At 46.5% G+C, this 16954-nt stretch overlaps 1 protein-coding gene across 2 annotated transcripts in view; it reads right to left on the bottom strand.

Annotated features, from left to right (window-relative positions):
* Nucleotides 1-1926: 1926 nt before the first annotated feature.
* The window catches only part of fndc3a (fibronectin type III domain containing 3A), an 84826-nt gene continuing 69798 nt past the window's right edge, over nt 1927-16954 (bottom strand). For both annotated transcript variants that reach the window (XM_084447756.1, XM_084447755.1), the window contains exons 22-26: nt 14121-14464; nt 12677-12889; nt 8116-8282; nt 7521-7645; nt 1927-4198 (exon numbers count right to left, since the gene is read on the bottom strand). In XM_084447756.1, the coding sequence (XP_084303882.1) occupies nt 3875-4198; nt 7521-7645; nt 8116-8282; nt 12677-12889; nt 14121-14464 (1173 nt within the window). In that variant the 3' untranslated portion in view covers nt 1927-3874. The remainder of the gene's footprint in view (nt 4199-7520; nt 7646-8115; nt 8283-12676; nt 12890-14120; nt 14465-16954) is intronic.

The following is a 16954-nucleotide window of genomic DNA, read 5'->3' as shown; positions in this document are numbered from 1 at the left end:
GACGTTATTTGAGAATCAACCTAGCAAAAGTCACACACACAAAAAAAGAAAAAAGGATGAGATCACTTTCGGTCTGTGATTTTACCACTGAGGTGTGGATGAGTCCTCTGTCTGGAGGAGAGCGCAGGGGAGGTGAGCGGTCCTGGTGCTGAGGAGAGGCGAGCAGAGTAGTCAGTCCCTGGTGCTCAGAGTTCCGATGTGGGACTGAGCTAGAGGCAGAGCACCTCCTCCTCCAGTCCCCAGGAAAGGCAGGGGCTGTCTCCTGTGTGTGTGTGTGTGTGTGTGTGTGTGTGTGTGCACACGTGCGTGCGTGTCTGTGTGTACGTAACTCCCAGTCTAACCAGTTTGATCCTTAATCAAATAGTGAGGGTATTATATTTCGGGGGGGGGGGGGGGGGGGGGGGGCTGGTACAGCCCTCCCTCCTCGTCTGAATGTATTCAGTCTCTGAGATGGAGCTGTAATGTCTGCTGAAGTGACACAAACAGCTGAACATGTCGGTTCTGTTTGAACAAAATCAGAATACGGTTTAATAACACGGCACGATAAACTGATGTTAATATCATTAGCTGGTGGTCTTTGCGGATTTGTCTGTACTGTCTGTTTTTGTACAGTATTTCCGTTTGAAGAAGCTCATGAGAAAGGTTTTGTACTGCCCCCTCTCTCCTGGTCTCCTAGCTCGGATCACTATGGACACAGCAGGGAGACCGGCGGTGACCCACTAGCTGACCTCCAGCTGAATCTACCTCACAGCTTGTTGGATGTTTACAAAACATGAATCAACTGGTCCACTGCAACGACCAGGCAGCACACGGCGTGGCATTGTGGGAGTAGAGGGCAGCTCATGCGTATCACGCGGGATCAAATCAGATATCCACCATCACTCCAGCCATCATTACCAGGTCCTGGCGGAGCGGAAGGGTCTTCCCCAGACCCAGTCTGGAGGACGTGGCTCGGGGCGTAGACATAAGGACGTGTTTGTAAGCGTCAACGTCCTAGCCTGACCTCTCTGCCTCACATCTGACCCACCATAGGAGAAGGAATGTCCCTATGTATTTGTTAGAGGAGGAAAGAGTCTGTTTGCCCCCAGTCAGAGCAACATGACAGGGAAAGCCTGTTTGTCCATTTTTGAATAATGGCTCTGGCCCTGTCCATCCGGCCTCTCTCAGCACAAGTTCCTTGTGTAAACACAACACTGGCCACGATGAGCGTGGCCACTCTGCCCCATTTATCATGACTCTCTTCACGCCACCAAGACTTCTAGAGAACTTATTAAACGTCTTATTCACAAGACAGAGTGTCTTTTAAGGTGCAGTATGCGGTTTGTAATTTCCTGGTACGATTTAAGAAAAATTTTGTACGATTTTGAAAAATACAACCAAAAAAATCCCCGACCTACCTTCAGGCCTCCTCCAAAGCCTCTCCTCCAAACTGGGGGAAAACAAATCCAATAATTATTAGTCTTGCTACTTCCACAGATTGCAGATTTATTTCATTTTTTTGTCAGAGCACTTTATTTATTGATTGTTGTTGGGATGTATTGCAAAATATATAACAAAAGGTGCTTCTGAGCCAAACCTCATACAGGTCAGCATGAGATGTTAAAAGACAAGCTGGAGGAGCAGGAATGTCCTGGGGATTCCAGACAGAGAGCACTCACATCAAGGGTCACCGGGACCTTGCTTCTCTACAGACTCGGCCTTTACCAGCAGGACAACCTCTTCAGTGGCATGTTCCAGGAATCTCGGATAACCACCGCTACTACTCACTAAGAGAAGGCTCCCTAGGATGTTTTCCAAGTGAGATTTACTGTAAACCCTTGATGCTGTACGCCCTTGATGACAAATTGATGAACCACTCAGCCAGAAAACACGATTAACACAAACACGCTGAGACCATCAAGAATTATAAATCTTTTATTGTGCATGGATCCATTGTAGATATCATGGCTATACAGATACACTTTAGATACATATCTATGATTATACATTTTTCCCATAACGAACATTTTAAAGTGATATGTCTGGTAGTATGTATAGTATAACAAATTTTCATTTTGGAATGTACGGTGTATGAGGTAACTGCAAACATTAAAATTACATAAAAATGGTCTCATTTTTTGTGCATATTTTATTTATTTTGTAGCGTTTTTGTTTGTCTCCTCAGCCACAGGTTAGAACCTGCGGTGAGGTGTTAAAATGGCACACTTTGCAATCACTATCAAAAATAGGAATTTGAGTCTTTAATTGACAAAGAGAAGACATCAGCAGAATGTCTGGTCGACCAAATCATGTAATTATCCTTTTTGCAAGGTACCTGTATTTCATAACGGTTGCAACAGCAATAATCTGCCCATAACCAAACACAACACGAGGCCCTGCGGCCAGATTACAACACAGGACTCGGTATCCGCACTCTGTTACAAAGACTGAACACACAGAGAAAAGGCAAAATTTAGATTCACAGGAAGTACATGAGTTAACACATTATCCGCTGTTTTGCTTTTCATGTTTCATGAGTTCTCAGGTTTTCTTATTTTCTCTGGACAGAATTAACTTATATTACTTCAATATCATAAAAAAATATACTTCACATGTATGACCTGAAATAAGAAAATCAGAAATTAATATCGAGAACTGTTCAGTTTTCTCTGATTATGCATGTTTACTAACATCAAATCAAAATTGCAAAAATGTAAAATGAAACAAAAACTCAACTTAAATGTTTTCTAAAACTAAAACAAGAATTCTAATCTTCAGAGAAATTAAGAGAATGCTCCCAAGTTTTACCTCTCTCCAATTATGTCCCCAAAGCAGCTGCTTTTCTCCGCTTCCTTCAGAGAAGCAAGCAGTTTCAGGAGCACATACCATGATATTACAACTTTAAAACACCCAAAACACAAGTAGGGCTTGCACAATCTGAAAATGTGTACTATAAAATGCATCACGAGACCAAGACGCTTCCAGCCAAGGTTGTCTTTCACTAAGGTGCAAAATCAATTAATGAAAAGAAAAAAAAAATAGAGATGGAAAAGCATACATTTTTGTGCTGAACAACATGTCGGAGTAAAGCAGCTGCATGATCGTAGAAACAAGCTACAATATAACTATGTGATAGTAAAAATAATTAGAATTCATTGTGTTACATTTGGTTTTTGATTACTTTCTAACTCTATACTGAGTAAGTTCTCATACTAACAGGTCCTTGTGTCTTACTGTACAAAAATATACTAACATTTCTCATCCTTACACATTCTGAACATCAAAAAAGTTGGAAAGTGCTAAATGAATGTTCTATAATGCGAAGAATTGTATATCCATTTCTCCTGTCTCTCTCTCTCTCTCTCTCTCTAACCCTATAATGTCCAGTAGGAGACCCATCCCTTAGAGGCCCCAGCGCCGGCCCTCCAGCATCCTCCTGTCTGTGCAGCACTGAGGCTCACTATCAACTAGGAGACCCTCCACCGAGCGGCACTGGCTCCGGGACCCAGGGGCAACCAGCACATAGGCCACTAGCACACCTAGATACTATTTAACAGTTTCATACTGGACACGTAAACACAAATATATAAATAATGACTAACTATACAGATACATGATCGACAAGTACATGAGCAGAAGTATGGGAAGTCCTTTTCACAACCCTTCTGTGCAGGACAGCCAATCACAATGGAGTATGAACCGTAATTGAATTAGAGGCCATTGTAAGAGGACGTACAAGAGACAAGAAGGTGTCATTTCCTTTCTGCTGTGTAGGTCGTCCCTCACATTACAAATATGATCATTCAGGTGCGACCACAAAAACAGAGAAATACAGAGAAAAAACAACGACGGGAAAGGTGAGCCTGCGGCCGTGGGGGGGCGTGAGGGGGGGGGCTCATTTGATGACGAAGTACTGGATGACGAAAGCGATGAGGATGGAGATCACAGCAAAGAACATGAGGAGGAGAGCGGCGCACTGCTCATCCGTCAGGCTGCGCCTGGGCCTGGCCGACTCCGCTCCGGCGCGGGGCCCGCCCCCTCCCAGGCCGCCTCCCGCTGCCAGCTCGGCGCGTTGGGGGAGCAGCGTGACCGTGGGGCTGTAGGGCCCACTCAGCTCGGGGGCCTCTGCGCACTGCCGGATGGCGCACACCCTGAAACGGTACTCACTGTTGGGCTGCAGGCTGGCCACCTGGAAAGAGCAGGCGGGACCTTTGTACATCTGTGGAACAGACAGGGAGGAGGGAGGGCCAGGACACACATCAACTCTCCAACTTTACACAAACGCATCGTCAGTTAATGGACCTAATGTGTACTGAGACAGCTCTGAATGGTAGAGTCTCCATGCAGCAGGTCCGTACAGTGCAAACCGAACCCCCCAGCTTACTAAAGCAGGCCCATAGAGAACATCCATACAGACATGGGCGACACAAAGCCATGACACGTCCACAGAGACCATGCACACACATATTTCAGCTGCCTTATTCAATCTGGGTGTCACATCTACAGTAGCAGCTGAGAGAATAAACAAATTAAAAAACATACACTTGGTGACAAGTTTTTGAAATTTGGCATGGTGTGAGGTATGGGTATAAGGTTTTCAAAAACCACCACATACAAGTTGGGGTAGCCACCTGGTGGCCGGTATGCAGAATCTCCAATATGGCCCTTGACGGAAAGAGAGAATGTCATATCTTAGCCCCGTTAGTACTAGATCCTTGTATAATATCACTTTTTCTAAAATAGTAGGTATGAGGAACCCATTGCAGAAGTCATTTCATCAGTCATCAAGGTAATTTCCAAGGTCAAATGTCTTTTCAAGGTAATTTTTTAGCAGAAATGCGACCATAGCTCTGTAATTAAGTCACAGATCAAAGATGATCTAGGGCTTTAGACCTGTTTTCAACGTCAAGGAATTCATTTTTCGTTCATTCACATCATGCAACAATGTATTTATTCCGACTGAGATCAGGTTTCACTGTCATTATTAGTGCAGTCCCCATCCCACTTGCACAATGTGCTACAGCGGAGTCCGGCTCGATGGCACTTACAGTTGCCCTCACAGGCATCCACAGCCACAGCAGAGGAGCAGTGAGCATGCCTTGCTGACATCTTCCAGATCTGTCACATATGGCACCCACACTCTGAGTCTGGCATTCCATTCCCAACCCCGCTGGGGCCTGGGATCTTGGGGGTTTTGGAGAGGTACTGCTTCCAGACAAAATCTGCAGTTAGCAGGGCACGCTTAGCATGCTGGAAGAAAGTGTGCTGGGTTGGGGAGGGTAGGGGCGGTGAGTCCAGGGACTTGAGGCCATGGGTGAACAGGCGCTTCCTTGCTTCATTCAGACTCTGCACTGCAGTCCTGTACATGAGTACAGTCCAGCGCTACATTGCATGAGCATTGATTCGAGTGTGGAAAGGCGGCCCACGCATTCCATGCAGTATTTTTGCCCAGTTCCAAACACTGCTGATACAACGGCACACCCTGTGAATGTGTGGAAGAAGGTGGAGTGCTGTGTTGAGATGCGTTGGATTAGAATATCTAATTCAAAACCGATCCACAGTTCTGAGAGGCCTAGCCCGTGGACGAGGTTGATGGACAGCACCACCACATCACTACCCACTGTCCTGAGGTAGGCCTTGGTCTAGGCCTTGGTCTAGGCCTTGGTCTAGGCCTTGGTCTAAGCCTTGGTGAGACCCTGCCCAGCAGGGTGACGCAAGCGGAGCATCACCCGCGCATCAGCGTCTTCTCGCTGGCACAGCGACAAGGCTGTTAGGTCAGCTGATTTGTTGCCGAGTATAGGGTCAGCCTTTCGTTGTGAGGAGGTGGTACAGCGAAACAGCTGTGTTCCTCTAAGGTTTCCGACCGAGGAACCAAAAGAGCTGGTCTTTATTTTGACAGTCTGTGAGGAACTGCTGCAATCGGGCGCCGTTTGGCAGAGGTGTCTGGGCTGAGACTTGTGTTAGGCGCCGTCCAGTCTCACCCCGCTTGGCACAAGCTTGGGATTTGAGACTTACCTCTTAATACATTACATTACAGTTTGACACTTTTATCCAAAGCGATTTACAATAATTGCATTTAACGTAGGAAAAGCCAATGTACGTATCCCAGACTGCTTCCACTCTCGTCGTGCTCCATCATCTGGCTCTGCAGGTACTGTATGGCAGCAAGTGCATCTGCGGGTTCCAAAAACCCTGGGCTTTGATGATGTGTATTACTGCCGCCATATCAAGAACAACCACAGAAGCTTCTTTGGCTGCCGGAGAGAGTTCCCAGGATCAGACATGCCTGGTAGACAGTCAAGAACATCTGACTCGGTTCCTGACCGCAGTTTGCCGCGATCGGATAAGGACAGAGGTTCACGCTGATTCTCGTGCTTGAAGAATTCATCATCAAATCTGCATCAGGACGTGCTTGTGGGGACAAAAACAGCTCGGTGACTAGAGCTGTATTCCCCTCAGGAGAATGGCCCTTTGCAGAGCCAGATGGCGGACAGCATGACGAGTGCGGATGCAGTCTGGGACATTTTCTTACATTAAATGCAATTATTATAAGTCGCTTTGGATGAATGCGTCAGCTAAATGAGTGTAATGTAATGTATTTAGAGGCCAGTCTCAAATCTCAAGCTTGTGCCAAGCGGGGTGAGACTGCACGGCGCCAAACACGAATCTCAGCCTAGACACCTCTGCCAAACGGAGCCCGATCGCAGCAGTTCCTCACAGACTGTCAAAACCAGCTCTTTCAGTTCATTGGTCAGGAACGTCAGAGGAGCACAATTGAATGACAGTGAGGTGTCCAGTAAACTGAAAAATGAATTCCTTGGGGTTGAAAACATAGATGATCTAGGGCTCTAGACCTTTCTACTTTCTACGATCATCTTTCTATGTTTCTACAGTTATGGCCGCTTTTTTGCTAAAAATTACCTTGGAAATGGCCTTGAAAAATAAATTACTTTAGAAATTGATTCCTCATACCAAAAATGCTACCCCAGCTTGTATGTGGTGGTTTTTGAAAACCTTCTACCCATACCTCACACCATGACAAATTTCAAAAACGTGTCACAAAATGCACACTTTTTTTTTATAAATTTGGACAAATTCCCTCTCAACTATAGGGAGATAATCGTCAGCCTCAGACCTCCCTCACTCCTGAGTAAGCATGGAGGGAGGGAGGGGTTAGATGAGGCAGTGTGTGTGTGTGTGTGTGGGGGGGGGGGGTAGAGAGGGGGAGTTAGGATGAGGCAGAGAGTGGGAGTTAGGGTGAGGTAGAGAGGGGGAGTTAGGATGAGGCAGAGAGTGGAGAGTTAGGGTGAGGTAGAGAGGGGGAGTTAGGATGAGGCAGAGAGTGGAGAGTTAGGGTGAGGGGGGGGGGAGACCTGCGATCCCTCATGGATCAATAACCTTTGCATAGTGGTCCGTTTACGTAAACCTCAGAGTGACTCGTGCAGAACAGTGTCAAGCTGCTGTCAAAATATTCCGCCCCTGTCTCTCTCTCTCTCCTCCAACTATTCTCCCAAGCTGAAGAGATGAACAAAAACAGGTACCTGTTTAAACTCAGAGTTTCCCATCATGCACTGCAGGGTGTAGATGATTGGGTCTCCCTTCATGGGCAGCAGAGCCTCCCAGCTGACCTCACAGGAGAGGTCCTCCAGACGCTCCACTCGGGGGGCTAGGAGAGACAGACAGACAGACAGAGAGAGACCGAGAGAGAGAGAGAGAAGAGAGAGAGAGGAGAGAGACAGACAGACAGACAGACAGACAGACAGACAGACAGACAGACAGACAGACAGCAAGAGAGAGATGGTAAATGGACTGCATTTATGTAGCACTTTTATCCAAAGCACTTTACAATAGATCTTGCCCATTTCAACATTGTGGCCATTTCAACAAGTCATCTTCACTGAATGTCAACTGCGCATGTCACACTTATTACAGCAGCAGAGCTGGTCTGTCTGTATGAGGCTGGAGGGAGCAGGGGAAGATGCCAAATAGTCATGAAGTGCAGAGGACTGTGGAGGAGAGTTCTGAAGAGCAGAGGAGTGAGGAGGAGAGTTCTGAAGAGCAGAGGAGTGAGGAGGAGAGTTCTGAAGAGCAGAGGAGTGAGGAGGAGAGTTCTGAAGAGCAGAGCTGGTACGGTACCTTTGACGGGGGCAGGGGGGGAGCGCGGGGTGCTGAAGGCGTAAACATCGGAGAAGGGCCCTTCACCTGCCTCATTAAAGGCCTGGATGCGGAACGTGTAAGAGGTAGACTCATTCAGCCTCTGGACTTTGTGAGTGTGGCATGGTCCTCTGTATAAGGAGACAAACCTGCACAGAAGGGGGGGGGAGGGAGGGAGGGAGGGGGAGAGAGAGAGAGAGAGAGAGAGAGAGAGAGAGAGAGAGAGAGAGAAATGAATCATGCTGAATCATTACCTGGTATAAAGCAGACCATTATCATTACCGTCTGCTGTATGTCCTTATATGGACATTTCATACGAGCATGCCTGTCTGCATCCTGTTAAAACACTGACATTACTGAAGCACCATACTCCCATCCATTAATGTCACGTTAGTCTGACTCAACGGATGTAGGTTTTGTGAATAAACCTTGCTATTTGAAGTGTGGAGATAGGTCTGGTCTATGCGAGGCTAATGTCATGTCAATATCTCTCATTCTTTAATGTTGTGTTAATAACTCCCTTCCTTTAATATGTTAATATCTCCCATCCTTTAATGTCTTGCTCATATTACCTCTCTGACTGTTTCTCTCAATTAGGGCTATCAATTTAACACGTTAATTAGATTAATTAGTTATGCATTAATCACATTCATCGATTTCGGCCAGCTATAGTCGGCACAGTTGCCACGTCATTGCCTGATTTAACATTATTGAAGTGACAAACTAAATTTGGACTGTAGGCTACGTCGTACAGTATGTCACGCAAAAGCATCATTGCCTTCAAATAAGATGGCCCTCTAAATGGAAAGGTAACTTTTAAAAAAAACTCCCAGATGGGACAGTTAATACGAGCGTGGTCGTGTGCAATATCTGCAAGAAAGAATTTGCATACCATCTGAGCAGTTCTAGCCTAACTTATCATCTCAATGCTAAACATGTTAAGAGCTCCACAGCTCCTAGCTCTTAGGGGCGGCTGTAGCTCAGTTGGTAGAGCGGGTCGTTCAATGATCGAAGGGTCAGCGGTTCGAATCCCAGCTCCGACTGTCCACATGTCGAAGTGTCCTTGAGCAAGACACCTAACCCCAAATTGCTCCCAATGAGCAGGTTAGCACCTTGCATGGCAGCTACCGCCATTGGTGTGTGAATGTGTGTGTGAATGGGTGAATGAGAGGTCATTGTAAAGCGCTTTGAGTGCCGCTAAGGTGGAAAAGCGCTATATAAGTGCAGTCCATTTACCATAGCTGTCAGCCCCAGTAATAACATGATATTAACGCTCGTATTAGCTGCTCAACTTTCATTTTTCCTCAGAGTTTCTCAACCTCTTCAAATCCTACCTCTCATTTCGTTCAATGTGTCAAAATAGAAAATCATAAATCCACTGCTTTATGTCTGTCAACGGGTGTTCCACAGGGATCTGTATTGTGTCCAATCCTGATCAGCATGTACATTAATGATCTGCCTTCTGTGTGCGGACAATGCAATGTATTAATGTATGCTGATGATAGTTATTTTTGCACATGGTAGAACGGCAGAAGATGTTGCAACTAAGCTAACATATGTTATGGTGAATGTTACATCCTGGCTTAACAACTGTTGCTTACAACTGAATATTTCTAAAACAGTTTGTATGTTCTTCTCCAAGGTCCATAGTAATGTTGTAGTACAGGACGTTTTTATCTCTGGAGAGAAACTTCAGACTGTGTCAGAGTATAAGTACTTATGAAGCGGGGTAGAATGACTGGTATGAATGAGTGGGTGTGTCAGAGTGGAGTTGTGTGAATGAGTGTGTGTGCACGTCTACCTGCTTCTCCACAGGTGTTCTCAATCACCCCCATGATTGGGAGAGTACAAATGCCGGTGCTTCCGTTCTACCGGGAACTGACGTTTCTTCCACGTACCCGAGGACTCGAATGACGGGGACGGGTCTACCATCCTACACCGAACCGCACCGGAGATTGAGATACAACGCACGCATTTCACGCAGTAAAGCGCGCACCGGACTGGGCCAGCCGACCGTGCAGCGGGGTGATCGGCGAGAGATTCAGCATACAACGCCCTCAATTCACCACAGCAAAGGGAAGTCTTGCTTACCACTGCTCGTGTGCAAATTGAGCAACGCCAGTGTTTGTGACTGTAGTGTGTCCGGCGGCTGATTCTGCCTTTCCCCTCCTCTTGCCCGCAGCGCAACGGACCAGCCTACCATCGCGGAGCTACGAGCGAGGACGGTGGGAACGACCCACGCCTACCCACGGACGCCTAACGTGAATGCCTCGCTCCCGGGACTCCCATTGAGAGGCGCAAGATCGAGTGACGTCATCGAAGACGGGAATTCCCTCTCATCCCTCCCCCGATTGGACGAGGCCGTGGGTTGGGTTTTGGATGGGTGGCGCCACACGAACTATCCTCTACAAATAGGTTGTAGTTCTTTTTATGGGTGATAGTGTTTTTAGCAGGGTTCTGGTTGGAAGCCTAGTCTCGGCTGCCCGCTTTTAGGTACTATTATAGTTGTAAGACCAGTATATCGTTGTGTAGTGTGTAGCGTGTAGTGTCGCATGCCTTATTGGGTACAGTGTACCCCATACCCCATCTTGAGTGCTCGGCCCCTTTTCGTTGGCCGTCTTATACGCAGTGGATTTGTAGTGGTACGTGTTGCCGTGTATGGTAGTGATACCTTTTGCAGTGATACGGGTGGCTGTGGTTTACCGTGTGCAGTGTATTTGTAGTGGTACGTGTTACCGTGTATTGTAGTGATACCTTTTGCAGTGATACGGGTGGCTGTGGTTTACCGTGTGCAGTGTATTAAATAGTAGCATTACTCGAACTCTCCATTAGGGGGAGCCCAATTGGTCCCAACCGTATTGTCTCACTAAAGCATAGCGCCCAGGATTAGTGCCGCCTGACCACCCTGTTTTATAAGCTGATTTTATATTGTTGTGATATTGTGTTCATCCCTATGGTGGGAAATGTGTCCTTAAAGGAATTGCCAATAAAATTTTTGTGAGAAATATATATCGCCTCCTCTTGCTGTGTACTCAAGGGTCTTTAGCATAACCTGTACGGTTACACTTACAGTACACATTGATAGAAATCTGGATTTCAAATGCCACATCAAAAGAGTTAGCAATAAGGTTAAATTCAGTCTGTCAAATTTCAGGTTCAGTAGACCTTCTTTCAAACGAGGCAGCAAAGCTTTATCTTCATTCAATGGTTCTTTCCCACATTAATTACTGTCTGATAAGTTGGTAAAATGCTCGCAATTCTGATTTAAACCCACTGCAATCACTTTACAGTATAAACAAGCACTGAAAACCTTAGATAAAAAGCCATTTTCTTATCACCACTGCCACATTTTGAAAAAGTATAACCTGTTTAACTGGGAAAACCTTGTTAAATACAAAAATCTCTGCTTGGTCCTGCATGGGTTAGCTCCGCCTCCTCTATCTAGTTTCATCAAACTCAAATCTGCCTCAGCCAGGGTTACGAGAGGTGCAGGTAGGGGTGACTGCACGTTACCATCTAGAATAAGCGCATTTAGCCAGGCAGTCTTCTCATTCAAAGCAACCCATCAGTGGAATTCAGTGGCACAATCTATCAGAGTCCCCAACTCACCACTCTTTCAAAAGTGGTGTTAAGAAATGGCTTCTGGAGAACCAACAGTGTCAACACTGATCTGTGTGCGTGCTTGTGCGCATGTGTGTGTCTGTGTGTGTGTGGAGAAAAAAAAAACATTTTGTTTTTTTATGTAATTATGTATTATTTGTTATTATGTATATAATGTATTTTTTAATGTATTTTAATCATTGTAGTGCTCATGCCATCTGCCCCAGAGACTATGGTTGGTAATTAGCCAATTTACTATAACTAGCATATTTACAGAAATGTTCCTTAATGTGCACTGTCTCTTGCAAAGTGGATTGCTGTGGACTGCAGGTCAATTTGAAGGGTAGAGGACAAGGGCTTAATGGAGGCGTTTCAAATTGCTTCCTCCGATGCAACTTACAATCCACCATCAAGAGGCACCATAGTTACAACAATCCACCAGCTGTATGACACCGAAAAGACAACAAGAATGGAAATAGTCTACTGGCACAGGCCAAATATGTTGCTCTGACCGGGGATCACTGCACATCGGTCAGTAATCACAATCACAAAGCCACAATAATGTAATATCTTTGAATTGAAATATCTTCATCTGGAGCAGAGCAGAGTCAGAGCAGAGATGTAGTGGAGCAGAGTCAGAGTCCGAGCAGAGTCTGAGCAGAGTCAGAGTGGAACTGAGCAGAGTCAGAGCAGTCAGAGTGGAGCAGAGCAGAGAGACAGCAGAGTCCGAGCAGAGTCAGAGTCCAAGCAGAGTCAGAGTGGAGCAGAGCAGAGTCAGAGCAGTGTTAGAGACAGAGCAGAATCAGAGCAGAGACACAGCAGAGACACAGCAGAGATAGAGACGGAGCAGAGATAGAGACAGTCAGAGAAAGAGCACAGTCAGAGTCAGAGCAGAGTCAGAGCAGAAGTCAGACTAACAGATGGCCCTGTAACAAAGGCCTACCTGCCGCTCTTGTCCTCCATCTGCAGCTGGTACTGGAGGGCGTCTGAGGCCGCGGCCTTGGCCGGCCCGTCTCCCCACTTAAGCTTGAGTGTCTGGTGGCTGGAGGCGGTGCACTCGAGCCGGGGGGGTTGGGGGGGCAGGGGCTTGGTCTTCAGCTTGAAGGTGTGGCTGAATGTCCCGGCGCCCAGACTGTTGAGAGCCTGGATCCTGATCCTGAGAGAGAGAGAGACAGTAGAGATGCCAGTGCCAGTTTCAGACTACAAACATGTCACTGGGTTGTGAGTACCAAAACAGGTCAACTACTGCATTGAGAGTAGGCCTACTACTGAGCCCTATGTGTAGCTGTGCAGTGTTGGTGCTATTGATGGATCTTGAGAGAAATGTTCTGCCCATATGTGACTTTGCGCCTTACTAGGGACACTACCTTTTAAGGGTATTGGATGTCTGCCTGGCTGTGTAGGATGCAGAGGCCTAGTGGAGGAGGGGCAGGAAGGACCACCTGTACATTATGGCAAGGGAGATCTTGACCATCTAACACAGGGATTTACACTTTTTGGGGTGTACAGGTTACATACCAGACGGTGGGTTAACATGGGGAAGCTCTGGTTGGGAGGATGTTGAGACGCCATGGATGACAGGGCATATCTTATGAATGTTTGGGCCCCTATCTTCAAGGCCCTGCTGCTGGAGATAGCTCGAGGGAGTAGAAGAACCGTTTATCTAATATCTGGAGAGTTACGTAGAGGGTGGGGAGAAGGAGCCTACTAAAGATGATTTGGATACGGCAGGCACCCAGGTCAGACAGAGACTGGTGTGGCCGGCTACTACACAGGCAGGCAGGGCAGAGAGGGACTTAGGCTGAATTGTCTACTGTATGCTGAACTCTGTAATAAACCTGTCTGTAGCCGTTTCATATCCTGTGTTGGAGTGACTTCTTTAATGACATCGTCAGTGCGTCATCATTTCTCAAGAACAACCATCAACATCGTGGTCATAGTTTATGTGATGATGCAATCTTTATTAAGGCTTAAAAAAACAACGCAGAACAATTAATAAGACGACATCAAAAGCCAACACTGTGTAGCTCTACAGTGTTGTCTGGTGCTATGTGTAGCTGTGCAGTGCTGTGTGCTGTTGTGTGGTGTGGCGTGTACAGTAGCTAGTGTCAGGCTGCAGGTGCTGGAGTATTTGCTATGTGGTGTTGTTACTGTACATGGTACTGTGTGTGTATTTGGTGTTGTTACATGGTTCTGTGTGCATATTTGGTGTTACATGGTGCTATGTGTGTATTTGGTGTTGTAACATGGTGCTGTGTGTGTATTTGGTGTGTGTTGTTACATGGTGCTGTGTGTGTATGTGGTATGTGTTATTGATACATGGTGCTGTGTGTCTATGTGGTGTGTGTTGTTACATGGCTGAGTGTCAGGTCAGGGCAGGTCTCTACCTGTAGCTGGTGTCGGGCTGCAGGTGCTGGATGATGTATTTGGTGATGGGTCCCACGACGATGGGCTGGCGCTCTCCCAGGTCGATCAGGTACGAGGTGATCTCCGACCCGTGGTCGTGGGGCGGCTCCCAGCGCAGCCCCAGGCAGGTGGAGGGGGAGTAGCGCTGGGGTGCGGCCAGACCCTCCTCGTCCTCCTCGTCCTCCTCCGGGTCGGGGGGTGTCTCGTAGCCCCTCAGCTCCGCCTCCTTCAGGGCGTGGACGCTGCAAACGGCCGCCGGCACGGAGCAGGGCGTCTGGCACAGCACCGCCTCGCTGAACGTCCCCACGCCCGCCACGTTCACTGCCTGCAGCGACACAGGGACATCACGTGACCCAGGGGACGTCACGTGACCAGACTGAGGACAGGCCCTTAGTCTGTCTGACATTTCTGTGTGTAACGATCACATCTGACCACTGGGGGGCAGTAAGGGTGCAGCAGTCTCCAGTGCGACTAGCGCTGCATGACTCATCTTTCTCAGTCACCTAGGGATGGGCATCGTTAAAATGGCACTACTACTCTTACCGATACTGCTGTCCACATGTATATGAGACAAGCAAACGACAGATTGCTTGTGTTTCCTCCCTTAACATGCAAGACTGGTTGCACTTGTGGCATATCATTGTCGGCATTGAGTCTTGTAAAATATAGCCAAACTTAAATTCTCTGCGCTAGTCCACTAACTTGTCTCCTCTGCTCCGATCGGCTCACACGCGCGCGTGTGTGTGTGTGTGTGTGTGTGTGTGTGTGGCAAAGCCGCCCCTTGCACATATCTCTGCAGCAAGAGAACGATCATTTCGGATAAAGGAGTCAAATGCTTGGATTCTGGCTCCTCAGCCTTGCAGCAACAACAGAATAATAATACAAGATGATGATGATAATAATAATAATAATAATAACAACAACAAAAGAACAGTGCAATAATAATAGAACAGTTCATTTCTGATAGGAACAGCAAAAATAGACAAATATCTTAATCTTATTAGAAGTTAAAAACGGAGTCGGAAAGATAAAAGGTGCAAGATAACGTATAGTATTTTTTCTCTTAATTTCTCAAATACCGTTAACAAAACCGGGACCGTCAGAGCTTGTCGATACTGCGGTGTTTAATCATTTGGCCCCGGGGCCCGTTAAGTACCGGGATACGGTACCCATCCCTATAATTTTTCCATTAAGAAGATAATTCACTCAAAATAGATGTGCATCTAAAAGTTACTGCGACATGCTTCATGGAAAAATAATTGAATCGATTGAACGCCAATTTTGACACGCTAATTTAATACGCTCACTAGGGGTGGATTAGTTAGAGTCGATTCGACATTCATGTGATGGAACCAGGCCAGGTCCAGCCTGGCTTATGTGCATGGCTGGCTTGTTTCTGTTCAGGACTGGTAGGACGGAAGCTAGTCATGCCACTGAAATAGCTGTGAATTGAAATGACATGAAATAATGTCTGATATATTAAGATGGGTCTTGTTGCCTGGACACATCAGTTCCAATGCTTCTTTAGATCGGCCCCAAAATGTAATAAATAACTAGATCGGATATCGGTGGCAATGGGCCAGATCCATAGGAACCAATCTATTCTATCAATTTCTATGCTGTGCGCAGCATGTGACGTCATGCGTAAGCAACGCGCTCACCCCGCGCGGTTAACTACAAGCTCCAGTATGCATCAAGCAAACATTGAGCGACTCAAAGGATCACCCATTCAGAGATTTTTCACGCTAACTACACCGACTAGTTCGACAGCTGCTTGCAGTTTTGCAGCTCAGGCTCCGGTATTCATTCATAGGCTACAATTCACATTTCCCTCCAGTGTCTAGTTCACCAAACTAGCCTACCTTTCAGACTGGTTGCTTATGTTTGAAAACGTTTGTTGCGAAAACAAATGTCATGCTGAAAAAAGTTTAAAATAGTTTGCAAAGAACATTAGCGAGTGAAAGTGAAAGTCTTGAGTTGCATGCACTGCTCGAATTGATTACACTGACTAGACGGTGGCGGAGGACTTCCAAAAGCAAATGCGCCTATTTGGCAATATATCGGATTTAAACCCAGCTAATAGGGGACCTGATAACATTAATGAGCCAACCTGTAAACTTTGTCCGTGTCCGAGTGTCCATACTACATGCTACATACTATAAAGTACATACTGCAACTCGCCTACTACATGCTATTTAGTACATACTACTACTCCACGAAAACATGTTTAGTATGCGAGATAAATGTAGCATGCTACTCGAGTCATCCAGTGAAGGTGACGGGCTCCGGCTCACATACGGTTCATGTTAAAATTACAACAATATTGAGCTAGCCAGGCATTGGAGTTGGTCATCCAACAGGCTCGATCCTCACCTTTCTGTATAATCCAAACTGTGGAATGGCTGTGATAATAGTCCAAAAAATGTTCTTCCTTTGCCTCGTTTAGCACCAGCTGCAACACTCTCATCCAAATTCATCATCTCTGTTAGCAGGGCTAACGTTGCACTCAGTAGTTTGTGCTTATTATTATTGGGTTTGGTGAGAAGCTTGTGCAGTGGAGGGGTTCCTTTGGGGGAGTTAAAGGACAATGCTCGTTTTTGACAACCTGGAACTTATTTACGACATATTATAAGACGTTTGACTCACCGAGATCACTTTGGTGTAGTTCGGAGGCCTGTAGAAGAAATGTAAAATCCAGCGCGAGCCATTATATCCATGTAATGGCGGTGATCGGGGCAACGAGAATGCAGCTTCTAAAAATCTTTTTTCTGCCGCGAAACGGTTGTTTTCATCAATCTGTCTGGATGAATCGCTA

Source organism: Borostomias antarcticus (genome assembly GCF_949987555.1).
Source record: "Borostomias antarcticus genome assembly, chromosome: 1".
NCBI classification, from domain to species: Eukaryota; Metazoa; Chordata; class Actinopteri; order Stomiiformes; family Stomiidae; genus Borostomias; species Borostomias antarcticus.
The sequence above is the reverse complement of the archived record's forward strand: the minus strand, read 5'-3'. Positions and strand labels throughout refer to the sequence as shown.